Below are 27086 nucleotides of genomic sequence, written 5' to 3'. Positions count from 1 at the left end.
GTGTCGGGGTGTCAGGGGTCCCTGTGGTGGTGCTGGGGGGCTCCGGGGTGCCCCAGGCCGGCCCTCCCATTATCGGCCCTTCCCGCAGACAGCTGGCACGGGACCTGAGGCTGATGCCGCGGCTGTCAGGGCGCGGGGGTCCCTCCTGCGGGTCCCACAGGATATCGGGGTACCCCGGGGGGAGTCCCGAGGGATCTCGGGGTTCAGCCCCCCCCCGTTTCTCCCCCACAGACAGCAAAGCAATCGTGGACGGGAACCTGAAGCTGATCCTGGGGCTGATCTGGACCCTCATCCTGCACTATTCCATCTCGATGCCTATGTGGGAGGAGGAGGAGGACGACGAAGGCCGCCACCAGACCCCCAAGCAGCGACTGCTGGGCTGGATCCAGCACAAGGTGCCGCAGCTGCCCATCACCAACTTCAACCGCGACTGGCGCGACGGGAAAGCTCTGGGAGCGCTGGTGGACAACTGCGCCCCGGGTGAGGAGCGCGGAGGGGCGGGGGCCGGGGGGCGTGGGAGGGGCAAATGGGGGAAAACTCCCCCCCGGGGGAGGGGGGAGTAGGGGGCGGGGGGCAGCGGGTGGCACCGGGGGCAGCTGGCAGGGGTGCGGGGGTACGGGGTGCAGGCTGGCTCGGGGGGCACCGATGGAGATGCTGGGGGCAGCAGATGCAGAAGGGGGGTCAGGACGGGGATCAGGATGGCGGTGCGCCCCTGACCCTTCTGGTCCCCCAGGTCTGTGCCCAGACTGGGAGAAGTGGGACCCCAACAAGCCGGTGCAGAACGCTCGGGAGGCCATGCAGCAGGCAGACGACTGGCTGGGAGTCCCCCAGGTATGGGCATGGATGGGGCCTGGGGGGCACTGCGGGTCTCCCAGGTACATGGGGGGGCACTGGCACTCACCCAGGTATGGTGCAGGGCAGGAACGGGGCGGGGGGGCACTGGGAGAGGATGCTGGGGGTGCAAGGGCGTGTCTGGGGGGTGTCCTTGGGGATCCACAGGGGTCCCGGGGCATTTGGGGTACCCCATGGCACCTGTGGGTGTGGTAGGGCTGTGGGTGTGGGGGGTGTCCCCAGCAGGGCGAGGAGGGTCTGATGGGCGTTGGGGTCTCAGAAGGGTCAGGGGCCTCTCCTGGTAGGGGGTGCGTGGTGGGGGGTCCCTGGCAGGGTCCCCCTGGGTGGGGGTGCCAGGAGGGTCTGACAGGTGTTGGGCTTCCCGCCAGGTGATCGCCCCCGAGGAGATCGTGGACCCCAACGTGGACGAGCACTCGGTGATGACGTACCTGTCCCAGTTCCCCAAGGCCAAGCTCCGGCCGGGGGCCCCCGTGCGCCCCCGACTCCCCGAGCCCGGCCGCGCGCGCGCCTACGGGCCCGGTACGGGGGCTGAGGGGGCTCGGGGGGCACCTGGGGTCCTGGACAGGGGGGCGGGAGGGGGGGAGGTTTGTGGGGGCACCAGGGGGCTGGGGACCTGGCACAGGCGGGACATGGGGCACAGAAGGGGCACGGAGCCCATGCAGAGGGAGCTCAGGGGCGCAGGGGGCACGGGGGGGTACCGGGTGGGGGACATGGGGGGCTTTGCAGCCCAGCACAAGAGAGCACCTGGGGGCTATGGCTGTCAGAGGGTAAAACAGGGACCCGCCCCACCCCCAAGCCCAGGGACTCCTCTCCAGTCCTGCAGTGTCACTGTGCCCAGGGACACCTGAGGGAAACCCCAGGGTCTCCACTCCCCACCCAGGGCTCCCCAGGAGGGCCCCTACGAGCAGAGACCCCTCAAAGTCCTGTCAGGCTCATCAGGAAACCACCGCTGACACTCTGCACTCCCCTGCTACCACCAAGGACAACCTGGGGGCCCAAAGTCCTGGGGGGTTTTGGAGGGCTGGGGTCCCCCCTGACTCCCCCCACCCGTGCAGGCATCGAGCCCCAGGGGAATGTGGTGCTGCGCCCTGCCCAGTTCACAGTGGAGACCCTCGAGGCGGGCATGGGCGAGGTCCTGGTCTACGTTGAGGACCCTGAGGGACACACTGAGGAGGTACAACAGGCCCTGGCCCCCCTCTGGGGGCTCCCCCAGTCTCCCTCTCTGGGAGAGGGCCCCCCCCGCCCGTGCCCCAGCTCTGTGTCACCCCTCCTTTCCCCCGATTTTGGGGTCTCTTCCCACCGCAGGCCAAGGTGGTCCCCAACAATGACAAGAAGAGAACATACAGCGTCACCTACATCCCCAAGGTTGGGGGGCTGCACAAGGTGAGCCCCTTGGTGACCCCCCCAAGGCAACCCTTCTGTGCTACCCTCCTGCAACACCCCCTGCAATACCCCCATAACATGCCCCCTGTGATGTCCCCGTGACACCCCCACCCCGTGACACCCCCACCCCGTGACACCCCCACCCTGTGACACCCCATCCCATGACACCCCCACATCTCAGAGTGGTGGCTGCCCCTCCCACACCTACCCCCCAAGGGGAATGGGGGACACATGGCACAGGCACAGTGGGCTTTGGGGGTCCCTAGGGGGTCCCTAAGGATCTCTGGGGGGCTCCCCTTGGGGTCCCTGGGGACAGCACTGGGTGGCCCTGGGGTGCCCTGCTTCACTGTGCCACTTCAATGTGGCACCCCACTCCCTGGGGTGCCACATTGAAGTCTCTGGGGGGAGGTGCTGTAATGGGGGACCCTGGAGTGTCCTGTTGGGATTCCTGGATGTCCTCTGCATTAGGGTCCCTGGAGGGGACAGTAGGGAGTCCCTGGGGGCGGTCACTGCTGGGGGGATCCTCCTCAGGTTGCCATCCTAGGGGTGTCCCTGGGGTGTGTCAGGTGCTGTCTCTGTGGGGATCCATGGGGGTGTCCCTGGGGTGTGGTGCGGCCGTGGGGGCCGTGGTCCCCTGACACCCTTGATGTCCCCGCGCCCTGCAGGTGACAGTGCTGTTCGCGGGGCAGAACATCGACGGGAGCCCCTTCGGGGTGAACGTGGGCATGGCCCTGGGCGACGCCAGCAAGGTCACGGCACGCGGCCCCGGCCTGGAGCCTGTGGGCAATGTGGCCAACAAGGCCACCTACTTCGACATCTACACCGCAGGTGGGACACCGGGGGCTGGGGGGCTCTGGGGACATGTCCTTGGGGTGGGGTTGCCATGGCATGACCCAGAGACTTTGAGACGTGTCCTTGTGGTGGTGTGGCTGTGACATGGCTTGCTGGCACTGTCCATGTCCTCATGATGGCCTGGGGTGGCCTCGTGGCTCTGGGGATGTGTCCTTGGAGTGGCAGGGCCATGGCATGATCTCATGGTGGCTTGGGGACACCTCCTTCTCATTCCAGGGCCACTAGCATGGCCAGGTGGCTCTGGGAAAGTGTCCTCAAGGTGGCCTCGACGTAGCATGACCTAGTGGCTCTGGGGCCACACCTTCGTGGTGACATGGCCATGGGGTGGTCTTATGGTGGCAGGGACATGGCATGGCAAGTGGCACGAGGACTGTGTCCTTCTTGTGCCATGGCCATGGGTGGTCTGGTGGTCGTGGGGCCATGTCAGAGTAACAGGGCCATGGCATGGCTGGGTGGCTCTGGGGACATGTCCTGATGGTGGCCTGGCCGTGGGACTGAGCGTGTGTCCTGGTGCTGACAGGGGCTGGCTCGGGCGATGTGGGGGTGGTGATCACGGACCCCCAGGGCCGACGGGACACAGTGGAGGTGATGCTGGAGGACAAGGGGGACAACGTGTTCCGCTGCACCTACCGGCCCGTCCTCGAGGGGCCACACACCATCTGTGTCACCTACGCTGGCGCCCAGGTCCCCAGGAGCCCCTTCACTGTCAATGTGGCTGAAGGTGAGGCTCCCTCCTGGACCCCCACGTGGCTCCATAACATTTGTGGTCACTGTGGCCATGACAATGACACCTTATCAGCGGTCCCACCTCACTCAGCTGTGGCCATGGTGGCCCCGGGGCACCCAGTGGTGACCATGGTGGTCCATGACACCAATAAGTGATCACGGGTGAGCCCATGGTCCCCTCACACTCCCCAGGGTGTCCTTCTGGCACCTCTGTCCCCAGAGTGTCTCCAGGGGTTGGTTCCTTGTGCCCGTGAGGACACCATGGCCCTCCCCTGTCCCCAGGGCATCCCCAAGGCGTCCCCATGGGCCCCTCCCAGCCCTGGGACACCCCCTCCTCCGGTCCCTGGGGTTCCCCAGGGTGCCCTGGTGCCCAGTGGTGCTAATGGGAGTTTGCAGCCTGCACCCCCTCGGCGGTCCGGGCCACGGGCAGGGGGCTGCAGCCACGGGGGGTCCGAGTGCAGGACGTGGCCGACTTCAAGGTTCTGACGCGGGGCGCGGGCAGTGGGGAGCTGCGGGTGACACTGCGGGGACCAGGTATGTGCCACTGTGGGAGCGTGGGGGGTGGCAGGCTGGGGGCACTGTGGGCTGGGCCACTGGAAGGGTGTGGGCAGGGTCCCACTGGGGGGGCCATGGGGTGAGTGTACGGGTGGGGGTCCCCCATGGAGGGATGGATACAGATGGGGGATCCATGGGGGTCTAGGGTTGAGGACACCGTGGGGGTGGCCACAGGGACGTGGGTGCATGGGCGGGGGTCCCGTGAGGTTGTCCATGGAGGCAGGATGGTTGGGGGCCATCCTGGGGTTGGGCATGGGCTGGGGGCGCCGTGGGAGGTGCATGGCTGGGGGTGCCCCGGGGTGGGTACTCCATCTGACCCCTCCCGCAGGGGGCACGGAGGAGCCCGTGACAGTGCGGGACGTCGGCGACGGCGTCTACGAGTGCGAGTACGTGCCCCGGGTGCCCGGCACCTACCAGGTGTCCATCACCTGGGGCGGCTACGCCATCCCCCGCAGGTCAGTGTCGAGCCTGGGCCCGGCAGGGGAAAGGGAGGGGGGTGGGCTTGTGCGGAAGGGGGGGCGGGGGGATGTACAAGCCCTCCCCTCACTGCCCCTCCACCCTCCCAGCCCATCTGAGATGCAGATGTACCCCTGGGGTGGGAGTTTTGGGGAAGGTGGGGTGTGTGTGGGGTACAAGCGCTCCCTCATCCACCCGAGCCAATTTGAGGTGCAGGTGTCCCCCCAGGGGTGGGACATATTTGGGGGGCCTGGGGGGTGCAGGTGTGTACAGGTGTGTTACAGCCCCCCTCACACCTGCCTGTCCCCCCAGCCCGTTTGAGGTGCAGGTGTGTGTGGGGGTGTGTACAGGTGTGTTACAGCCCCCTCACACCTGCCTGTCCCCCCAGCCCGTTTGAGGTGCAGGTGTGTGTGGGGGTGTGTACAGGTGTGTTACAGCCCCCTCACACCTGCCTGTACCCCCAGCCCGTTTGAGGTGCAGGTGTCCCCCCAGCCGGGGGCACAGAAGGTCCGGGCCTGGGGGCCGGGGCTCGAGGGCGGGGTCGTGGGGCGCCCTGCAGACTTCGTGGTTGAGGCCGTCGGCACTGAAGTGGGGACCCTTGGTGAGCAGGGGGGACGTGGAGGTGGGGGGCACTGTGGCGGGGACCCTGGGTGAGCCCTGAAGGGGGGGCATGGGGACAGGGTCAGGGGCACCGTGGTGGGGACATGGGGACAGGGCTGGGGGTCCTGTGGTGGGAACAGGATGGGAGCTATGTGGTGGGGACAAGGGCGGGAGTGGGTGACACCCTGTTGGGGATACATGGACAGAATGGGGGGCACCATGGGGGGCACCACGTGGCACTGTGGGGGCTGTCAGTGTGGTGGGGACTAGGGCATGGAGTGCATGAAAACCCACTGGGGACATGGGACAGGCTGGAGCATGGGAACCTGTAAGGCACCATAGTGGGGTCCCCCACTGCTGTGGTGACATGCAGAGGTGGTGACATGGGGCAGGTTGGGGGTGGCCCCAGAGGGGTCAGGGGGACATGGGTGGTGCCACACTGGGGGGACAGGGTCACAGAGAGGGGACAATGGTCTGTGGGTCCCCACTGGGGAGACATAAGGACATGTTAGGTGTCACCCTACTGGGGGTATGGGCACAGAGTGGGGACGAGGACAAGCCCCGGGGGTGGTGGCACAGGCACAGTGAGGTGACGAGGACAAGCCCCGGGGGTGGTGGCACAGGCACAGAGGGGGGGACGAGGACAAGCCCTGGGGGTGGTGGCACAGGCACAGAGTGGGGACGAGGACAAGCCCCGGGGGTGGTGGCACAGGCCCAGGGTAACGGTGGCTGCGGTGTCCCCAGGGTTCTCCATCGAGGGCCCGTCCCAGGCGCGCATCGAGTGCGATGACAAGGGCGATGGCTCGTGCGACGTGCGCTACTGGCCCACGGAGCCAGGGCTCTACGCTGTGCACGTGGTCTGTGACGACGAGGACATCCGGGACAGCCCTTTCATGGCCGACATCCGCCCTGCTCCCCCCGACTCCTGGCCTGACAAGGTGCTGCGACCCATGCCAACCCACGGATCCTGTTGTGCCCTTGTGCTCCATAGTGCCCTGCTGTGCCCCACTCTGCCCCGTTACACTTCACCTGTAGGTGCTGGGGGTGCCAGCACCCCGTTGCATCCTTCTAACCCCCCTCTCCACAGGTGAAGGCCTTCGGGCCAGGGCTGGAGCCCACGGGCTGCATCGTGGATCGCCCGGCCGAGTTCACCATTGACGCCCGTGGTGCTGGCAAGGGGCCCCTCAAGCTCTACGCACAGGTGGGAGCTCTAGGGGCTGCTGGGTGCTGCTGGGTGACATTGGGTGATGTTCAACACCTTTGAGTACTGTTGAACAATGCTGGGTTCCATTTAGTGTTGTTTGGCACCTAGAGCACTGTTGGGTGCTGTTGGGCACCCTTGGGTGCCATTGGCCAGTGCTTCGTGCCATTGGGCACCCTTGGGTGCCACTGGCCAACGCTGAGTGCTGTTGGGCTCCCTCACCTCCCCCCTGCTGCTTACAGGACGCCGAGGGCTTCCCCATTGACATCAAGGTGAAGGACAACGGTGACGGCACCTTCCACTGTGTCTACGTCCCCACCAAGGCCATGAAGCACACAGTCATCGTCGCCTGGGGGGGCGTCAACACCCCCAACAGCCCCTTCCGTGTGGGTGTTGTGGGGGCCCATGGGTGCTGGGGTGGCCGTGGGGGTCCCTTCAGGTGTAGGGAGGGGTGTTAGTCATGGAGGGTGTTAAGGTGTCAGAGGGGGGGCATGGGAGTCCCGTGGGGATGGGGGTCAGTGTGGGGCTGGGGGCCCATGCGGTGATGTGGATGGAAATGGGGGTCTCATGGGGTGCTGGATGTGGGGATGGAGGTCCCAGACCTATAGGGTGCTGGGATAGGGCTGGGAGTCCCATGAAGTGCTGGGGATGGGAGTCTGGAGTGGTTGGATGGAGGCAGAGTGCCAGTGGTGGGGTTGGAGGTCCCAGTCCCACGGGGTGCCAGGGAAAGAGGGGTCTGTGCCCCTGCCCCATGAGACACTGTGGGCCCACAGGTGAGCGTGGGTGAGGGCAGCCACCCCAGCAGGGTGAAGGTGCATGGGCCAGGTGTGGAGAAGACGGGGCTGAAGGCCAACGAACCCACCTACTTCACCGTGGACTGCAGTGAGGCTGGACAGGGTGGGTGCAAAGGTTGGGGGCACCCTGGGAACTCCTCTGTGGGCACGAGGCTTGTGTCCCTGGGCCAGCACCCCTGGTCCTGCACCCCTGGTCCTGCACCCCTGGTCCTGGACCATTACTGCCAGTCCTGCTCCATCATTCCTGGATCAAGGGTCCTTCATTCTGGGCCCATCAGTTCTGGTCCTGGTCCTGCATCCCTGGTCCTTCATCCCTGATCCTGGTCCATTGTCCCTGGTCCAGGATTCCTGGGCCTGCATCCCTGTTCCTGCACCTGCATCCCTGGTCCATTATCGCCGATCCTGGTCCTGTCCATCACCCCCAGTCCCAATCCAGCCCCCTGCCCCAACTAACCGGTTCCAGTCCTTGGTGTCCCCCTGGGGAGAGGGGGCCACTGACCCGGCCACCCCCACAGGTGACGTCAGCATTGGCATCAAGTGTGCCCCGGGCGTGGTGGGGCCGCTGGAGGCTGACATCGACTTTGACATCATCAAGAACGACAACGACACCTTCACGGTCAAGTACACCGCGCCGGGCGCGGGGCTCTACACCATCATGGTGCTCTTTGCCAACCAGGTCAGGGTTCTGGCACTGCCCCACATCCCCTGGGGTCTGTCCTGCACTCTGTGGGGTGCCCCCAGCCCCCAGGGGCCAGGTGGGGCCGGGGCTTTGACGCTCTGGTGCCCCCGTGTCACTGTGTCCTGGTCTCGGTCCCCAGGAGATCCCTTCCAGCCCCTTCCGCATCAAGGTGGACCCATCCCATGATGCCAGCAAGGTCAAAGCCGAGGGACCTGGGCTCAGCCGGACAGGTGAGGGGCCAGGGATGGGTGGGGTGGGGTGGGCGTGATGGGTGCTGTGGGGCTGGTACTGTGAGTGCCATGGGTCCCATGGTGGCTGACACTGGGGGGCAGGGGTAGAGGTGGGTACCCCCACCCACCTCTGGTGCTGTGGGGCAGGGACTGTGGGTACCCCCACCCACCTCTGGTGCTGTGGGGCAGGGACTGTGGGTACCCCCACCCACTTCTGGGTGCTGTGGGGCAGGGACTGTGGGTCCCGTGGTTGCTGTGGGTCCTGCAGTGACTTGGTGATGTGGTGCAGGGGTGGAGGTGGGGACCCCCACCCACTTCCGCGTGCAGACGCGGGGGGCGGGGAAGGCCCCCCTGGACGTGCGGTTCGTGGGGTCGGGGCCTGGCCCAGCTGTTGCTGACTTCGAGGTCATCGACAATCACGACTATTCCTACACTGTCAAGTACACCCCGCTGCAGCAGGTGCGTGCTGGGGGCACCTGGACCCCGGGGAACATCCCATGGAGGCACCTCAACCAGTCTGGGCACCCCAACCCACCGGGTCACCCCCTGGGGGAATGCCCAATGTACAGGGGCTCCCTGGCCCACGGGGTACCCAATGGAGGGGCCCCCATGGGCCTCACCAACATCCATTCCCCGGGCTCCCGCAGGGAGATGCACCCAGAGCCCAGTGTATAAGGGCACCCCATGAGCACCTCCTTCCCATAGGCATCCCCAGCTCCTGGGCAACCCACCCCTATGAACACCCCCCACCTCTGTGGACACCCCACCTCTGTGGACACCCCACCTCTGTGGACACCCCACCTCTGTGGGCACCCCCTTGGGGCAGCTGCAGCCCCACGTGTGTACCTGTCAACACAGGGCACCCCCAGGTCCACAGATTCCCCCATCCCTGGAATTTACCCTCCCCGCAGCCATGGATGTCCCCCAGCCCCCCTCGGCCTTATGGCGGTTTGTCCCCTGGCACCCCCTTGGAGTCCCCCAGCACCGTCCCCTGGGGGTCTGCCCTCTGCCCCACGACTGGGTGCTGTGTGGGGGTCCCCAGGCAGCACCCTGAAGTGGAACTGTTCCCGCAGGGCCCCCTGTCCGTGGTGGTCACCTATGGGGGGGACCCCATCCCCAAGAGCCCCTTCCCTGTCACTGTGGCTCCCCCCCTGCAGCTGGGCAAGGTCAAGGTGCAGGGGCTCAACAGCAGTGAGTGGCAGCACTGGGGGAATGGTGGGGGGACCCCGAGGGAGGGGAGTGCCTTGCATGTGGTGTGGAGGGGGGGCAGGCCTTGGAAGGGACCCCTGAGCATTGGGGGCACCCTGGGGGAAGAGACCTTGGGGGGGACACCTGGGTGACAGGATCAGTCTGGGGGGGCACGCTGAATGTGAGGGCACTCTGGGGGAGGGCACTGTTGAGTGTGGGGTTCAGCATGGGGTGAGGGCACATGAGGGCATGGACGCTGCATGTAGGGGTACCTGGGTGGGGGATACACACCCTCGTTATGGGGTGCAGCTTGGGGGCCCCAAGGGTGGGTTGGGGGGCACCCTAGCAGGAGAGGTTTGGGACTGCCTGTGCATGGGAGCAACCGGGATACTGGGGACAGATATGGGTGGGGGCATGGGGGGACACACACCCTGTGGGGAAACAGTACCCTGGATATGGGGGACACCCTTGGGTGGAGGTGACACACCCTGGGACAGACACAGACGCCCTGCCCCGGGTCTGGGGGACACATCTGGGTATGGGGTTCTCCGTGGGTCTGGGGGCACCCCAGAGTGTGGGGTGCCCCTCTGACCCCCCACTCCCCTGCAGAGGCGGAGGTGGGGCAGGTGCAGGAGTTCCAGGTGGAGGCCCAGGGTGCAGGAGGCCAGGGGCAACTGGAGGTGAAGGTGACGGGCCCCTCGCGGCGCCCCGTGCCCTGCACAGTGGGGCCTGCACCCCCTGGGGGCCCCCACCCCGTCAGCTTCACACCTTCCGAGGAGGGGCCCCACCGTGTCGAGGTCAGCTACGACGGGCACCCGGTTCCAGGCAGCCCCTTCCCTGTGGAGGCTCTGCTGCCCCCTGACCCCTCCAAGGTGAGCATGGCACAGGCGTGTGCAGCAGGGATGTGTGTGTCCCAGCTCCCGTGTGTCCCTCTGCCCTCCTGACCCCCGCGTGCCGCTCACAAGCCCCAAATGTGCCTATACCCCCATAACTCCTGCATGTCCCCCTGACTCCCACATGTTCCTGTGCAAGCAGGTGGTGGCCTCGGGGCTGGGGCTGCAGGGCAGTCACATGGGGGTCCACTGACCCCCACTTGTCCCTGTGTTCCCCTTGCCCCCTACGTGTCCCCCTGTCCCCTTGACCTCATCCTGTCCCTGTGTTCCCCCTGACCCCTGTGTGTCCCTGTGTCTGCAGGTGGTGGCCTCGGGGCCAGGGCTGAAGGGTGGCCGTGTTGGGGTCCCAGCACCCTTCTCCATTGCCACGCAGGGCGCGGGCAGTGGGGGGCTGGGGCTGACAGTGGAGGGGCCCTGTGAGGCCAAGATCGAGTGCCAGGACAACGGGGATGGCTCCTGCGCCGTGTCCTACCTGCCCACGGCGCCCGGAGAGTACCACATCAACATCCTCTTTGCTGGGCGCCACATCCCGGGCAGCCCCTTCACGGCCGCGGTCACGGCGCCCTTCGACCCGGCCAAAGTGACGGCCTCGGGGCCGGGGCTGGAGCGCGGCCGTGCGGGCGAGGCGGCCGTCTTCTCCGTGGACTGCTCCCAGGCCGGCGAGGCCGAGCTCACCATCGAGATCCGCTCCGAGGCCGGCGTCAAGGCCGAGGTGCTGGTGCAGAACAACCGCGACGGCACCTACGCCATCACCTACACTCCGGCCTGTGCTGGCGCCTACACCATCACCATCAACTACGGCGGCCTCCCGGTGCCCAACTGCCCCGTGCGCGTCACCGTTGACCCAGCCGTGGACACCAGCAGCGTCAAGGTCTACGGCAAAGGCGTGGAGCCGCGAGGTGAGGGAGGGGCCGTGCAGGGCTCACCAGGCTCCTTCCCGTGGGTGGGGATCTCCTTCTCCCCAGGGGCATCCCGTCCCTGAGGGCATCTCTTCCTCCTGGGTACCCCTGTGGACACCACCACAGGCATCTCCCCTCCATGAGCATCCCCATGGGCACCCCATCCCTGTGGACATCCCCACTCACAGGCATTCCAGCCCCATGGGCATCCGGTCCCTGTGGGCACCCCATGGACAGCTCTTCTCATGTGGGGGTTTCTGGGCACCCTGTAGACATCCCTCCATGGGCTACTCCCCCTTGCATGGACAACCCGGTGACTATGGACACTCCCATGGTCACCAACATCTCCTCCCCAAGGGCATCCCCTCTAATGGGGGCTCTCCTGGGCACCCCACAGGTGATGTCTCTTCCCCCTGTCCCCCTTGCCACCACCACTACTTAGGGTTCCCTGTGGTTTTCCCCTCATTCCTGGGGGAAGTTCTGGGGATGCAGGGGCTGTGGGGTGGGACCCCAAGGGTGTGCCAGTTCCCTCCTGAAGCCCCTGTGTGTGCCGAGGGGGTCATGGGCTCTCAGAGGCTGCAGGAAGGGACCCTCAGGTGAGCTCTGGGCCCCCCTGACCACCCTGTACCCCACAGGGGTGCTGCGGGAGGTGGGCACTGAGTTCACTGTGGATGCACGGGCACTGGCCCCCACCGGTGGACCCCACGTCCGGGCACGGGTGCTGAACCCCTCAGGGACCCCCATCGACACCTTCGTCACTGACCTTGGCGATGGCACCTACCGCGTGGAGTACACACCTTTCGAGGAGGGTGAGGGAGACCCCCCAACCCCGCTGGGAGCCCCAATGCCCCCAGAGACCCCCAGACCCTCTTGCAGAACACAGACATCCCCAGGGGACTCCCAAACCCCTAGGGACCTCTAACCCCCTGGGAACCTCCAGGGACCATGAGCTCCCCCAGGGACTCCGCTCCTACACCAGACTCTAACTTCCCTCCAGGACCCCAAGTCCTGGCCAGGCATCCTCCATTCCTCATAAGGGACCTTCAGAGAGGGACCTTCCCGTGCCATGTCCGAGTGGGGACCCCCCCTTTAATTCCCACTGGATCCCCAGAACCAGGAAGCTCCAATACCCCTGAGACACCCCCAAATCCCAACCAGGGATTCCCAGCTTCCTCCAAAAACCTCATCCAGGGATCCCCCAAAACTCCCAAGACCTTTCAAGCCCCACCAAAGGACCCCCAAAATCCCCTGAGAATCCCCAGCCCAGAGACCCCTTGTGCCCCCTCTTTGGGCAGTGTGTGATGGTGTCCCTGTCGCAGGGCTGCACCTGGTGGAGGTGACATATGATGACGTGGCGGTCCCCAAGAGCCCGTTCCGTGTGGGGGTGGCCGAGGGCTGCGACCCCACACGCGTTCGGGCACACGGCCCTGGCCTGGAGGGCGGCCTGGTGGGCACGGCCAACCACTTCACTGTGGAGACCAGGTGGGCACTGACCCCCAGCCTCAATCCAGCCCTGCTCCCCATAGGCCCCAACCCCTCCCTTCCAAATCCCTGCCCAAGCCATATTCCACACCCACGGACCCCCCATGCTGTCTGTGTTGGGGGGTTCGGGGTGGGCATGGCTCTCTGCTTCAGTGTGGAGACCAGGTGGGCACCAACCCTGAGACCCTCCATTCTCACACCCATGGACTCCATCCCCAGAGATGTCACCTCCATCCCAAACCAACATCTCCATCGCCTGTCCTGGAAGTGCCACCACCATCCTCTTGCACCTGTGCCCTTCATGTGCATGTCCCACCTCTATCCCATATCACCAGCCTGCCACCTCCATTCCTGTGCCACCACTCTGGCATCTTCACATTCTGCCACGGAGGTCCCACACCCAACCTCTTGCATCCTCTACCACATGTGTCCTCTTCTGTGGATGTGCCACCTCCATCCCATGTCACCAAGCAGGCATCTCCATCCCCTGCTACGAAAGTGCCATCTCCATCCCATGTCACAAGGATATAATCTCTGTCCCCTTACCAGGGAGGTGCCACCTCTACCAGGGAGGTGGCACCTCCCTCCCCCTGCCATGGAGGTGGCACCTCCATCTCCCCACCATGGCAGTTGTTCCCCCCGGCCCCACCATGCCTGTCTCTGAGTGGTGGCATGTCCCCAGGGGCGCGGGCACTGGGGGCCTGGGCCTGGCCATCGAGGGTCCCTCAGAGGCGAAGATGTCCTGCAAGGACAACAAGGACGGGAGCTGCGCAGTGGAGTATGTCCCCTTCACGCCTGGTGACTACGACGTCAACATCACCTTCGGCGGCCACCCCATCCCCGGTGCGGGCAGACACAGGGACGGCGGGTGGGGGGAGATGTCCTGACTGTCATCTGTTGGTCACATGGCTTCACTGTGGTGATGCCACCCACGGTGGCCCCACAGCCAAGTTGTCCCCTGCCCGTGCTGTCCCCACGGCCATGGCTTTGGTACCCCTGTTGCCACACTGACCGATGGTCGTGGTGTTGTCCTCATGGCTCACACTGACCCCATGGCCACACTGACCTTATGACACACTGGCCCCACAAAGTGTCCATGCACATGTTGGACATGCCAACTGTATGGCCACATTGTCCCTGTGCCCCTGTTGACCTCATGGCCATGTTGACCTTGTCCTCATGCTGATCCCATCCCCACACTGACCCCATTCCCACACTGACCCCACACTCACACTGGCATGCGAGTGCCCACCTGCCCCATGCTGACCCCCTCTCTCCACACAGGGAGCCCATTCCGGGTGCGAGTGCGGGATGCTGTGGACGCCTCAAAGGTGACATGCTCAGGGCCAGGGCTGGGCCCCAGTGTCCGTGCACGGCTGCCCCAGAGCTTCACCGTGGACGTCAGTGCCGCGGGACGTGCAGCCCTCGAGGTGACGCTGCTGGGGCCCACTGGTACGTGGGGACATGGGGGGCGGGGGGGGGCTTGTGTCTCATGGGGTGTCCTGACCTCTGGGGTGTCCTGCCTCTTAAATGTCCTACTCCGTAGGACGTCCTGGCCCTTGGATCCCATGGTCCATGGAGAGTCCTGTCCCCCGGGGTGTCCTGACTCCTGGGTTGTCTAGCACCATGGATGCCCTGTTCCAAAGGGTGTCCAGCCTCACGGTTCCCCTGTTATATAGGGTGTCCTACCTGTGGATGTCCTGTTCCATAGAGTGTTCTACCCCATAGGATGTCCAGCCCCGTGGATGCCTTTCTTCATAGGGTGTCCAACTCCATGGGGTGCCCTCCTCGTGGATACTCAGATCCACCCAGGGAGGTTGTGCCCTACATGCTGCTCTACACCCCCGATGTCCTCCTGTCCCACACGTCTCCCTGCCTTACATGCCCCCACTCCACATGTCCCACTGCCCCACAGGGCTGCCGGAGCCAGTGGAGATCCGAGACAATGGTGATGGCACCCACAAGGTCACCTACACCCCAGCCACTGATGGCCCCTACACCGTGTCTGTCAAGTACGGGGGGCAGGAGGTGCCACGCAGGTGAGACCCCACCTCGGGTGGGCACGGGACAGGATCTCCCACACAGCCTGGAGATCCCGGCACCCTCCTGACTCCCTGCTTCCCCCAGCCCCTTCAAGGTGACAGCACTGCCCACCCATGATGCCAGCAAGGTGCGGGCGAGTGGCCCCGGGCTGAGTGCGGGAGGGATCCCTGCCAGCCTCCCTGTGGAATTCACCATCGATGCCCGTGACGCCGGCGAGGGGCTGCTCACGGTGCAGATTCTGGTCAGTGTGTGAGGGGGAAACGTGGGGCAGTGTGAGGGTTGTGAGGGGGGCACACTGAGGATGGGCTGTTCACAGTCTAGATCCTGGTCAGTGCAGGGGGGAGTCATGGGTGCTGAGCCCCACATGGTGCCTTTTCCCCCACATCCCGGGGTGCTGAGCCCCACAGGGTGCCCTCAGCACAGGGCACTGATGGGGGTTTCCTGCAGGACCCCGAAGGACAGCCCAAGAAGGCATCAATCCGGGACAACGGGGACGGCACCTACACAGTGTCCTACGTGCCCGACGTGCCGGGGCGCTACACCAGCACTGTCAAGTATGGGGGCGACGAGATCCCTGCATCGCCCTTCCGGGTCCTCGCCGTGCCTTCTGGCGATGCCAGCAAGTGCCTTGTCACAGGTGGGGCTGCCCCCCAGTGTCCTTATGCTGACCTATGTCATCCCCTTGCTGGCCTCTGGCATCCCCTTGCTGACCCATAGCATCCTCTCACTGCCCCACGATGTCCCCTTGCTGGCCCACCGCATCCCTCCCTGCCCCACAGCGTCCCTCCTGCCCCACAGCATCCCCTCCTGCCCCACAACATCCATATGCTGACCCACAGTGTCCCCCTGCTGTCCCACAGCACCCAGCCCAGACACCCCTGCCCTGCCTTACCCCCTACCACCCCATGGCTGACCCCAGCACACCCACTGCCCCACTGCTGCCCCTCAGCACCCCTCCCACCACCCCCAGACCTGCCCTGCGGCGCAGTGGGGATGAGCGGGTGCCCCCAGGACAGGATGTGCCGGCCCCCCCGGAGCCCCCCGGCCCCCTCAGCACCCCCGGCCCCCCAACCAGCCCCCCAACCCCTTCTCACCGCTCTCCCTGGTCTTTCTTGCAGTATCCATTGGGGGCCATGGACTGGGTAAGTGGTGCCAGGGGGCAGTTGGGGGGCTGGGAGGAGGCAGTTGGGGGACAGGTTTGGAGTCCCCCCATGGCCCTGACCCCACCCTCCCCCGCAGGTGCCTGTCTGGGCCCCACGATCCAGATCGGGGAGGAGACGGTGATCACGGTGGATGCAAAGGCAGCGGGACAGGGCAAGGTCACCTGCAAGGTGTCAACGCCTGATGGTGCTGAGCTGGATGTGGATGTGGTGGAAAACCACGACGGCACTTTTGACATCTTCTACACCGCACCTGAGCCCGGCAAATACGTCATCACCATCCGCTTTGGCGGGGAGCACGTCCCTAACAGCCCCTTTCATGTCATGGTGAGTGGGGCACCGCAGGGGGCACAGTCAGTCTGGGGGTTGTGATGAGCACCATGGGTCAAACTTTTAGAGACCATGGTGTGGGCAGCATGGAATTGGGAGACGACGGTGGGTGCCATGGGGCAGAGAGCTGGGATTATGATGGGCACCATGGGGTCGGATGATCATGGTTGGTGCTGTGGGGCAGACAGGTGGGGCCGTGGGGTTGGGAAACAGTGGTGGATCCAACGGGCAAAGAGCTGAGGGCACAACAGACAGCATAGGACAGAATTTGAACACCAGGGTGAAACCATGGTGTTCAAATGGAACATCGTGGTAGGCATCAACAGACAGAGGACTGGGGCCATGGTGGACACCAAGGGACAGAGAGTTGAGTCAGTCAGCATGGAGTTGCAAGAGCATAATGGGCACTGCAGGGTTGGGTGACCATGATGGGAGTTATGGAATTGGGGAACCATGGAGGGGCAGTGTTGGGACAATGGTGACCATCATGGAGCTGAGAGTTGGGAGACCATGGTGGGCACTGTGGGGCCAGGGCTGTGGTGTTGGGAGTTAGGATCATGGTGGACACCATGGGGTTTGGGGGTCATGAGGATCATCACAGGGCTGGGAGCCCACCTTGAGTGTTCTCATCTCCCCTCCATGGCCACCCTGGGGCTGGGAGCCCACCATGAGGTTCTCACCCTCCCTCTCTGCCCCACGATCAGGCCACAGAGGAGCCCCCAGCCACCACCGAGAACCTCCGACCCTTTAACCTCGTCATCCCCTTCACGGTGCAGAAGGGTGAGATCACAGGTACAGCACAGGGTTGTGGGGATAAGGACCACCCCTTCAGGCACCAGCCCCCTCTTGGTCCCCCTACTGATGAAATACCCCCAGGTGAGGTGCGGATGCCCTCGGGGAAGACAGCGCGGCCCAACATCACTGACAACAAGGACGGGACGGTGACAGTGCACTATGCCCCCTCTGAGAAGGGGCTGCACGAGATGGACATTCGCTATGATGGCAACCACATCCCCGGTGAGCCACTGGGGGACACTGGGAACCACTGGGAGGTGGCCGAGGAAGGTTGATACAACTATGCCCTGGCTGGCCTCCTGTGGGTCAAGCACGCACCATGGTGTGGAATGTCTCTGTGGAATGTCTCTGTGGGGACCATGGTTGGTCACCCTTGTGTTGGGGTGTCCCCATGGGTCTCTGACCCTTGTCCCTTGTGTCCCCAGGGAGTCCACTCCAGTTTTATGTGGATGCCATCAACCCACGCCATGTCAGTGCCTATGGGCCTGGACTGAGCCATGGGATGGTCAACAAGCCATGCACATTCACCATTGTCACCAAGGATGCTGGCGAGGGTGAGTGATGGCCAAGGGGGGCTGGGAGGTCCTGGGTACCCCCCAGTGCCATCAGGAGGGACTGGAGACCCCTGTTGCCTCCTGACACACCTTGTCCAGTGGCTTCTGACAATGCCTGTGCCTCCAGGTGGGCTGTCGCTAGCAGTCGAAGGTCCCTCCAAGGCAGAGATTACCTGCCAGGACAACAAGGACGGGACATGCACCGTGTCCTACCTGCCCACAGCCCCTGGCGACTACAGCATCATCGTGCGCTTTGATGACAAACACATCCCGGGCAGCCCCTTCACTGCCAAGATCACTGGTGAGACAAGCTGGGGGGCACAGTGGGGTCTGGGGAGTTCTGGGGGTTCTTGGGGGCTCCACGTGGCCATGGGGGCACGTGGTTGGCCATGGAGACATCTATGGAATCCTGGCCATGAGGGCACCTGCGAGGCTGTGGGGGCACTTGTATGACCACAGGGGCACCTGTGGGTCATGAAGACCATGACATGGTTATGGGGACACCTGTGGGGTAATGGGCACACTTGCCCCATGGCCATTGTGACAGCTGTGGTGTCTCTTGTCCATCCCTGGCCACCAGGATCCCCCCTCCCATGGCCTTGGGGACACTGAAACCTTGGAGTCCCCAACCCATGGCCATAGGGGTGTCATAGAGCTTTGAGGACCCCATGACAAGGCCATGTAGACCTTGTGGGGACTCTACCCATGGCCTTGAGAATGCTATTCACACAACGTTGGGCGACCTCTGATTCTGAGGACCCTCTCCACATGTCCATTGGGACCTTGTGGGGCTTTGGGAATGTCATTCCATCACCACTGGGATCATATTCATCTTGTCGTCCACCTTGGGTTGATGTCCCTGCTGATGGCATCTCTGCAGGGGATGACTCCATGCGCACGTCCCAGCTCAATGTGGGCACCTCAACTGATGTGTCACTGAAGATCGCAGAGACAGACCTGAGCCTGCTGGCGGCTACCATCCGCGCACCCTCGGGCAACGAGGAGCCATGCCTGCTCAAGCGGCTGCCCAACCGCCACATCGGTGTGCAGGGACACGGGGACACCATGGGGACACAGGGACATGCAGATGTGGGCACAGGAGAACTGACACATGGGCACATGAGAGGAGGATGTGGGACCTGGGAACTTGTCAGGACAGGGAACAGTGGGGCTAGGGAGTCACAGGGATGGGTGGCCTTGTGGCATTGGGTCGGCAGGGGGTTGGCAGCCATAGTCAGGGGACTTGGATGGTGACCAGGGGCTGATCGAGGTGGCCAGGGGCTGGTGGCTGTGGCTAGGGGATGGGGATGGTACATGCATGGTGGCCAAGTCTGGTGGTGTTGTGTGACCGCTGTGTCCTCCCCAGGCATCTCATTCACACCCAAGGAGGTGGGCGAGCACGTGGTGAGTGTGCGGAAGAGTGGGCAGCACGTCACCAACAGCCCCTTCAAGATCCTGGTGGGACAGTCAGAGATTGGTGATGCTGGCCGGGTCAAGGTGTGGGGCCAGGGGCTTCTGGAGGGCCATACCTTTGAGGTGGCTGAGTTCATCGTGGACACACGCAGCGCTGGTGAGGACATGGTGGGGGATGGCCATGGGGGTAGCCATGGCTAAGGGCAGGATGGAGTGATGGCCATGACCATGAGTAGGTTGTGGCCACCCAAGGATGAGGTGGTGGCCATGGTTATTGCAGTGGTGTACTAAGGCCACATGTGATGATGGCCAAAGCTACATGTGGCCAGGAAGGGATGGTGGTGATGGTCATGGCCAAGGCCAGATGGTCCCTGTGGCTGGAGTTGGATGGTGGCTGTGGTGGTGATGTGGCCATAGCCAGGATGATTTGAGGACCATGGCCATGCTACAGCTGTGGCCAGCACAGCATCAGGTGGTGGCTATGCTGTGACCTTCATCTAAATGGGATAATGACCATGGTGGTGGCATGGCCAATGCCCAGGTGAAAGGTGGCTAAGGTTATGCCATGGCTGTGGCCAACACAGGATGGGCTGGTGGCTATGATTATGGGCACAATATGACCATGGCCAGGATAGAGTGATGGCCATGTCCATGGTGCAGCCAAGAGGGTGATGCTGGGTGATGCTGTGGTGACCATGGCATAGCCGTGGCCAGGACAGGGGTGATGACTGGGATTGGGTTGTGAACATGGACAGTTTGGGCTTGTGGCCTTGGTGTGACCATGACCAGGACAGGGACAGCCTCCACAGGACACCTCTGATCATATCCCCATATCCACCCAGGTTACGGCGGGCTGGGCTTGTCCATTGAGGGCCCCAGCAAGGTGGACATTAACTGTGAGGACATGGAGGATGGCACCTGCAAAGTCACCTACTGCCCCACCGAGCCCGGCAACTACATCATCAACATCAAGTTTGCTGACAAACATGTCCCAGGTGAGGCTGGGGGAAACGTGGGGGACAGAGGGTTGTGGTGGGGAAGAGTGCTAGGACCCCCAGGGTGTGACGGGTCCCTGAGGTAACTGTCTCCCACAGGGAGCCCCTTCACGGTGAAGGTGACAGGTGAGGGGCGGATGAAGGAGAGCATCACACGCCGGCGGCAGGCGCCCTCCATCGCCACTGTTGGCAGCACCTGTGACCTCAACCTTAAGATCCCAGGTAGGGTTGGCCTTCCTCCTCCTACCCCCTCCTCCTCCCACCCTCCCTCCTTCTCCTCCTCCTCTTTTCCTCCTCTTCCTTCTCCTATTCTCATCTTTCATCCTCCATTATCCTCCTCTTCATGCTCCATCATCCTCCTCTCTTCCTCCTCTTCTTCTCCCTTCTCTATCCTAATCTTCCTCCTCCTGCTCTGTGGGCCATGGGGATGGAGACGCATCTCAGCCATTCCAGCTCTGATTTCTCCTTGCTTCCTCTTTCTCTCCCATCTGTGCATCTGTGTCCATGTCTGTGTCCCTCTGTGTGCCTGTGCTGCGTCCTTGCATCCCACTGTGCATGCCACCCCGAACTGATACCTCCATCCATGTGTCTGTGTATCCATTCACACCTATCCATGTGTCCATCTCTGGCTTCATCCACCCTTGGCTCCACCCCTCCCTGCACCATTCTCTACTTCCAACCCTGTGACCACCCATGTCTCCACCCATCATGATTCCATCGTCCCTGTGTCCATCCTTGTCTCCATCCTTCCATGTCTCCACTCATCCACGTCTCCTCCCATCACTACATCCTCCCCTCTGTCCATTCATCCCCATGTCCATCCATATCCTTCTGTGTCCCCATCACCCCTCTGTGCACCCTTCCGTTCCCCCTCCGTGCTCACGTCCTGTGGTCCCTCTGTGTCCCCGCGGGGTGTTCCCCAGGGAACTGGTTCCAGATGGTGTCGGCGCAGGAGCGGCTGACGCGCACGTTCACGCGCAGCAGCCACACGTACACACGCACGGAGCGCACTGAGATCAGCAAGACGCGCGGCGGCGAGACCACGCGCGAGGTGCACGTGGAGGAATCGACCCGCGTGGGCGGCGCCTTCCCCCGCACCCCCCCAGAGCCCTTCGGGGCCTTCGGGGCCTTCGGGACCCGCGAGGGCATCGGCGCCTTCGCAGCCCCTGCGCGCGCACACGAGGGTGCGTCCCGCACCGGGGTCCTTCGGGGGGTGCGCGTGGGGGTGTGCAGCAAAGTGGGATTGCACAAGAGCTGCGTGTGCATGAGGGGCAAGCGTGCACCAGCGCTGGGTGTGCAGGGCACTGTGCTTGCACAAGGGGCACGAGGGCACGAGGGGAGTGTGAGTGCAGGAAGGTGTGTTTGCACAAGGTTTGGGTGCACCGGAGCACCAGTGTAATCTGTTTGCACAGAGCTGTGCTTGCACAAGGGCCGGGTGTGCAGGGAAGTGGGCGTGCGTGAGAGCTGGGCACGCTTGCCATGGGAGTGCCCTTGCACATGGCTCTGTGTGCTCACACAAGGGCCCACCTGTGTGTGCCCAGGACAGACTCCCTGGCACATGGGTGGGGGCTGCTGTGCTGATGGGGGGGGGGGTGTCCTTCCCACAGGGATATGTGCAGAGGTGGGGGCAGCTCTGGCTCTTTGCACACACAGGTGCACACCTGCTTACGGGGTGTGTGTGCTCAGCCCAGAGGGCTGTGGGTCCCTTCGGCATGGGTGTGCAGTCCCTCAAGGACATGGGCATGTGTGTGCACGTGTGTGTAAATGTGTGTGTGTGCACGCTGGCAAGTGCACGTGTCCTGTGCGTGAAGGGATGCATTTGCAGGGTGGGGTGCACCCAGTGAGGGGGTGTACCTGGGCTCTGGTGGGTGTTGTGATGTCAGGGCACACTGATGGCAGGATGGTGGGATGACAGTGACAAGGGTGCCCTGGTGGTGGGGTAGGAGAGTGTTAGTGTGCCAGGGAGCCCTTTGGATGATGGTGAGAAGGTGGTGGGGCAATGGGGTGCCCCAGTGCCCTGGTATCAGAGTAACAGGATGTTGGGGTGCCAGGATGACACAGTGCCCCGGTGACAGGATGCAGGGGTGCTATGGTGCCGGGGTGATGGCTTGATGGGGTGACAGGGTGCCATGGTGACAGGATGACAGGGTGCCCCAGTGACAGATGCTGGGGTGCCATAATGACATGGTGATATGGGAATGGGGTGCAGAGGGGGTGCAGGGGTACCTGGGTCACAGGATGATGGAGTGATGTGGTGACAGGGTGCCATGGTGACAGGATGACAGTGTGCCATATAGTGATGGGGTGCTGGGGTGCCATAGTGTCGCAGTGGTGGTGTGACAACAATGGGGTGGTGTTAGGGTGCCCAGGTTCCTGCAGGGTGACACAGTGTGTGCCTGCAGGTGAGACGATGCTGCAGGAGCTAGGATGCCATAGCAGTAGGGTGTTGGGGTGGTGCTGGGGTGCCGATGGTGTTGGGGTGCCCACGGTGATGGGGTGTGTGCCTGCAGGCGAGGCGTCGGCGCAGGAGCTGTCGGCGCAGGTGCTGAGCCCGTCGGGGCAGCGGCGCGAGGCCGAGGTGGTGCCAGGGGGCGCGGGGGTGTACAGTGTGCGCTTCGTGCCCCAGGAGACGGGCGCCCACACCGTCAGCGTCAAGTTCCGGGGGCAGCACGTGCCCGGGAGCCCCTTCCAGTTCACCGTGGGCCCCCTGGGCGAGGGCGGTGCCCACAAGGTGCGTGCGGGGGGCACCGGGCTGCAGCGCGCTGTGGCCGGCACGCCAGGTACGTGGGGGTCTGCTGAGTATGGGGGATGATGGGGGCCTGGGGGCTCTGGGGGATAATGGGTGTGTGGGTGTGATGGGGATGTGGGGGCAATGAGGGATGGGTGCTCTTGGGGGGGATGTGTGTGGGGTCTGGGTGCTGTTGGGGGTGTGGGTAGCAGTGGGGGGGTAGGTGCTATGTGTGTGGGGGGAGTTGGTGAAATTTGGGGGCTCTGGGTGCTGTGATGGGGAATTTGGGTACAGCTGGGTGTGGGGGCAATGGAGGGGTGTCACAGCTGCTCTGTGTTCCATGGGTGGGATGTGGGTTCTTTGGGGGGCTCTGGGTGCCATGGGGAGGTGGGTGCAGGTCTGTGTGGATGTCACCATCCTGGGGTGCCATTGAGGGCCAGGGTGACCCCGGTGACCCCCCCCCAGCTGAGTTCAGCATCTGGACGCGTGAGGCGGGCGCGGGGGGACTCTCCATTGCTGTCGAGGGGCCCAGCAAAGCCGAGATCTCCTTTGAGGACCGCAAGGACGGCTCCTGTGGTGTCTCCTACCTGGTGCAGGAGCCAGGTGAGGGCGGGCTATACCCCAACACCCTTAACCACCCTAACTACCCCTAACATCCCCCAGGGTGCTCAGCCTGGGGCTGGGGCCACAGGACTCTCATATGAGGAGGAACCCACATGCAAATTTATCCCCAGTTAAGGGTGTCCCCCCGGGAGGATGTCCCCAAATAAAGGTGTCTCCCTGCACAGGTGTCCCCATGGGAGGGTGTCTCCATGAGTAGTTTCTCTGCGCATGGGTGTCCCCACATTGCAATGTTCCCAAGGGAAGGTGTCCCTGTGTGGGGGCTCCCTGCCTGACTGTCCCCTGTCCCCCAGGTGACTACGAGGTGTCCATCAAGTTCAACGAGGAGCACATCCCTGACAGCCCCTTCATTGTCCCTGTCGCCTCCCACTCCGATGATGCCCGACGCCTCACTGTCACCAGCCTGCAGGTACTGGGAACAGCCCCTGTGAAACCCTGGGGCACCCCTGGGCTCACATGCCACAGGATGCCCTCTGGGTCACTTTTGGGCTGCTCTGAGCCCCTATTGCGCTTTTGGGATGCTCACTGTGTGTCACCATTGGGTCTCCTGTGGCACCCTTGGACCCTCTGGGGCCACCTCTCTCTTCCTCATGTCACCCCTAGACCACCTTTATGTCCCTCTGTGCCAGCCTTGGGACCCTCTCTGGTGCCAGTCTCACGACCCTTGTGTCACACTGCACCCCTGTGACACCCTTGGGCCCCGTGATGTTCCCCCTGCCCCCCTGCTGTGTTCCTCCATTCCCTGGGGTGATCAGCCGGCATCATTCACGATGACCCCCCGTCCCCCCCCATCCCTGATGCCACTGTGGTGTCCCCACAGGAGACAGTGGCAGTGAACCAGCCAGCATCCTTCGCAGTGCAGCTGAACGGGGCGCGCGGCGTCATCGATGCCAAGGTGCACACGCCTGCAGGGGTGGTGGAGGAGTGCTACGTGTCTGAGCTGGACAGCGGTGAGGGGACGCGGGGACACTGCGGGGACACTGTGGGGACACTGGGTCTGCAGATGTGGGGTTGTGGGCACAGGGTGCAGGACACGGGGACATGTGATGTGGGGACATGGGGCTTGAGAGCATGGGAACATGGGGTATGGGGACAGAGTGACACAGGGGCACGGGGACACGGGACATAGTGACATGATGACATCCCCCAGACTAGTACACACTGGGGTTCTTGCGTGGGGTGTGGAGACATAGGGATGTGGGACACGGGACACAAGGGTATGGGGACATGTCTGTGTCTCCCTGATATGCACTGGGGTTCCTGCCATGCAAGAACAGGGGTGTAGGGACATGGGGAGAGAGAGGTGGCCCCAGAGGGACATGGTGTGTGGGGACATGGGGACACAGGGACATGGTGACATGTCTGTGTCCCCCAGACCGGTACGCCCTGGGGTTCCTGCCACGTGAGAATGGAGTGCACTCCATCGACCTGCGCTTCAATGGACGCCACGTGCCCGGGAGCCCCTTCAACATCCGCGTGGGCGAGCAGAGCCAGGCTGGGGACCCTGGGCTCGTCACTGCCTTCGGGCCGGGCCTCGAGGGTGGCCGCACAGGTGACGCTGCTGTGGAGACAGGGACGGGGCTGTGGGAGGTGGGTGGGGAGAGACACAGCCGTGAAATGGTGATGGAGACAGAGCCACGATGGAGATGTGGCCATGGCGTTGCCCTGATGGGAACGTGGCCGTGGGTGGTGACCACAACAATGTCCTGGTGTCCCCCTCATGATGCCATTGCCATGTCCATCTGCCAGGGGTGCCCTCGGAGTTCCTGGTGAAGACAGCCAATGCAGGGGCAGGAGCACTGGCTGTCACCATTGATGGCCCCTCCAAAGTGGAGCTGGACTGTACTGAGGTCCCCGAGGGCCACCGCGTCACCTACACCCCAATGGCCCCTGGCAACTACCTCATCTCCATCAAGTATGGGGGCCCCCACCACATCGTGGGGAGCCCTTTCAAGGCAAAGGTTACTGGTATGAACAGGGGGGACATGGGGATGGGAGGGGACATGGGTATTGGGAGGGACATGGGGACGGAGAGGAACATGGAACTAGCGGGGAGAAGGGAACTGAGGGGGACATGGCGACACCAGGGCCACATCATGGGCAGCCCCTTCAAGGCCAAGGTCACTGATACAGATGGAGTGGGGGCAGATATGGGGATGGGGGGCATGGAAAAGGGAGACTGGGGGAGGAAAACATGGGAGTCCCCTATGTGGAGTGACAAGGGTCTATGATGAGCATGATGGAGAGTTGCAGGAGGGCCACCCTGCAGGACCCCCAGAGTGACATGAGTGGGGGAGTCCTGGGGGTGACGTGGTGTAGGAGTCGCTGGATGACATGATGGGGGTCCCAGGGGGAGGGGGGTTGTCCCCGAAAGATGTCCCCCCAGCATGGTGTGATGGGGGTGTCTCATGGTGGGGCCTGACCGTGTCCCCCCGGTACTCCCCAGGCCCACGGCTGTCGGGCGGGCACAGTCTGCACGAGACCTCGACAGTGCTGGTGGAGCCAGTGGTGAGGGCGGGCTCGCGGGGCCCCCCCGCCTTTGGGGGGGTCACCAAGGCCCCGTCAGACGCTGGGCAGGTGGTGGCCCGGGGGCCAGGGCTGGCAGCCGCCCGCCTAGGCCACAAGAACCACTTCACCGTGGACTGCAGCAAGGCCGGTGAGGGGCACTGGGGGTCCCGGGGGTTGGGGTGGGTGGGAGGGGGCCTGGGGCTGGAAGGGCAGATGGGGGCTCAGCAGGTGCTCCAGGGGCTCCTAGGAGAGTCCTGTGAGGGCTTGGAGGAGAGGTGGTGTGTCTGCGGGGTGTTCAGGGAATTCTGGGGAGTCTTCAGAAAGGATGGGGTGGCTTAAAGGTGGGCCTGGGGGCCCTGGGAGGGGATGAGGTGGGTGAGTGGGGGAGTCTGGTGGAAGGTCTGGGATGCAGGCAGGAAGCTCGGGGTGACCCTGGGGTCTCAAGCTCAGTGTTCACCCTGCCCATGTCCCCCCAGGCACAAACATGCTGCTGGTGGGGGTGCATGGCCCCAAGGCCCCCTGCGAGGAAGTGCACGTGAAGCACGAGGGGAACCGCGTGTACACGGTGACCTACAGCGTGCGGGAGCGCGGCGAGTACGTGCTGCTGCTGCGCTGGGGGGACCGCGACGTCCCGGGGAGCCCCTTCCGTGTCACTGCGGCCTGAGAGCCCCGGCGTGAGGGGGGCCGCGGGCCTGGCAATAAAGCACTGGGAGAGGAACAGCATCCGAGTGGTGACTGGGGACACGGCATGCGGTGGGGCTGGGAGCAGGCCAGGGCCCAGGCCACTCCGTGGAAGGACGCCTGGTCCACGGATGTCCTGAGCAAGACACCACAATTCTGGGGTGTGCAGAACAGCACAGCAGGGTTTGGGGGTGGCCCGGGGGGTCTGGGGCAGGATGATGGGGCCTGGGGGTGTCCAGAGCAGGACATCTTGGTCCTGGGGTGTGGGGGGCATTCTGTGGGCTGCAGAATCATGAGGGATCATGAGGGATCCCTGTGGGATGCAGGGATCATGAGGCCCTGGTGTGAGATGGTCGGGTCTGGAACAGAGCACTGGAGGTGGCCTGGAGCAGAATGCCCGAGTCCTGAGGGGGTCCAAGGGGATTCCATGGAGGAACAGCGGCAGCCTGGGGGGCCCGGGGGGGGTTC

At 64.0% G+C, this 27086-nt stretch overlaps 1 protein-coding gene across 2 annotated transcripts; it reads left to right on the top strand.

Moving 5' to 3' along the window:
- Positions 1 to 231: 231 nt before the first annotated feature.
- Positions 232 to 26655, top strand: FLNC (filamin C). Of its 2 annotated transcripts, XM_050969803.1 has the most exons (46): positions 232 to 480; positions 734 to 831; positions 1221 to 1371; positions 1908 to 2026; positions 2158 to 2235; positions 2901 to 3063; positions 3608 to 3808; positions 4210 to 4347; positions 4697 to 4823; positions 5289 to 5425; positions 6169 to 6362; positions 6512 to 6625; positions 6868 to 7011; positions 7399 to 7522; positions 7935 to 8095; positions 8238 to 8328; positions 8618 to 8787; positions 9402 to 9519; positions 10126 to 10388; positions 10711 to 11308; positions 11944 to 12117; positions 12628 to 12790; positions 13473 to 13633; positions 14075 to 14242; positions 14706 to 14829; positions 14918 to 15074; positions 15281 to 15470; positions 15952 to 15975; positions 16073 to 16320; positions 17028 to 17115; positions 17200 to 17340; positions 17544 to 17672; positions 17800 to 17973; positions 18553 to 18714; positions 19039 to 19242; positions 19928 to 20080; positions 20180 to 20302; positions 21004 to 21264; positions 22591 to 22860; positions 23274 to 23411; positions 23723 to 23838; positions 24250 to 24379; positions 24805 to 24981; positions 25179 to 25397; positions 25876 to 26085; positions 26414 to 26655. In XM_050969803.1, the coding sequence occupies exons 1-46, from the start codon at positions 312 to 314 to the stop codon at positions 26599 to 26601; spliced, it is 7650 nt and encodes a 2549-aa protein (XP_050825760.1). In that variant the 5' UTR covers positions 232 to 311; the 3' UTR covers positions 26602 to 26655. The 2 variants fall into 2 exon arrangements, with proteins under 2 accessions (XP_050825760.1, XP_050825761.1); XM_050969804.1 differs by lacking the exon at positions 15952 to 15975.
- Positions 26656 to 27086: the final 431 nt, after the last annotated feature.

Source organism: Serinus canaria, chromosome 1A, assembly GCF_022539315.1.
Source record: "Serinus canaria isolate serCan28SL12 chromosome 1A, serCan2020, whole genome shotgun sequence".
Classification (NCBI taxonomy): Eukaryota; Metazoa; Chordata; class Aves; order Passeriformes; family Fringillidae; genus Serinus; species Serinus canaria.
Note: the sequence above shows the minus strand (reverse complement) of the source record. Positions and strands in the feature narration are given on the sequence as shown.

What these genes read in the sequence shown, in the direction of transcription:
- FLNC (XM_050969803.1), top strand. Translation starts at nt 312, where the DNA reads ATGCCTATGTGGGAGGAGGAGGAGGACGACGAAGGCCGCCACCAGACC. An exon ending in ACTGGCTGGGAGTCCCCCAG is followed by an intron (nt 832 to 1,220) that starts GTATGGGCATGG and finishes GCTTCCCGCCAG; the next exon opens with GTGATCGCCCCCGAGGAGAT. An exon ending in ACCTGGGCTCAGCCGGACAG is followed by an intron (nt 8,329 to 8,617) that starts GTGAGGGGCCAG and finishes GATGTGGTGCAG; the next exon opens with GGGTGGAGGTGGGGACCCCC.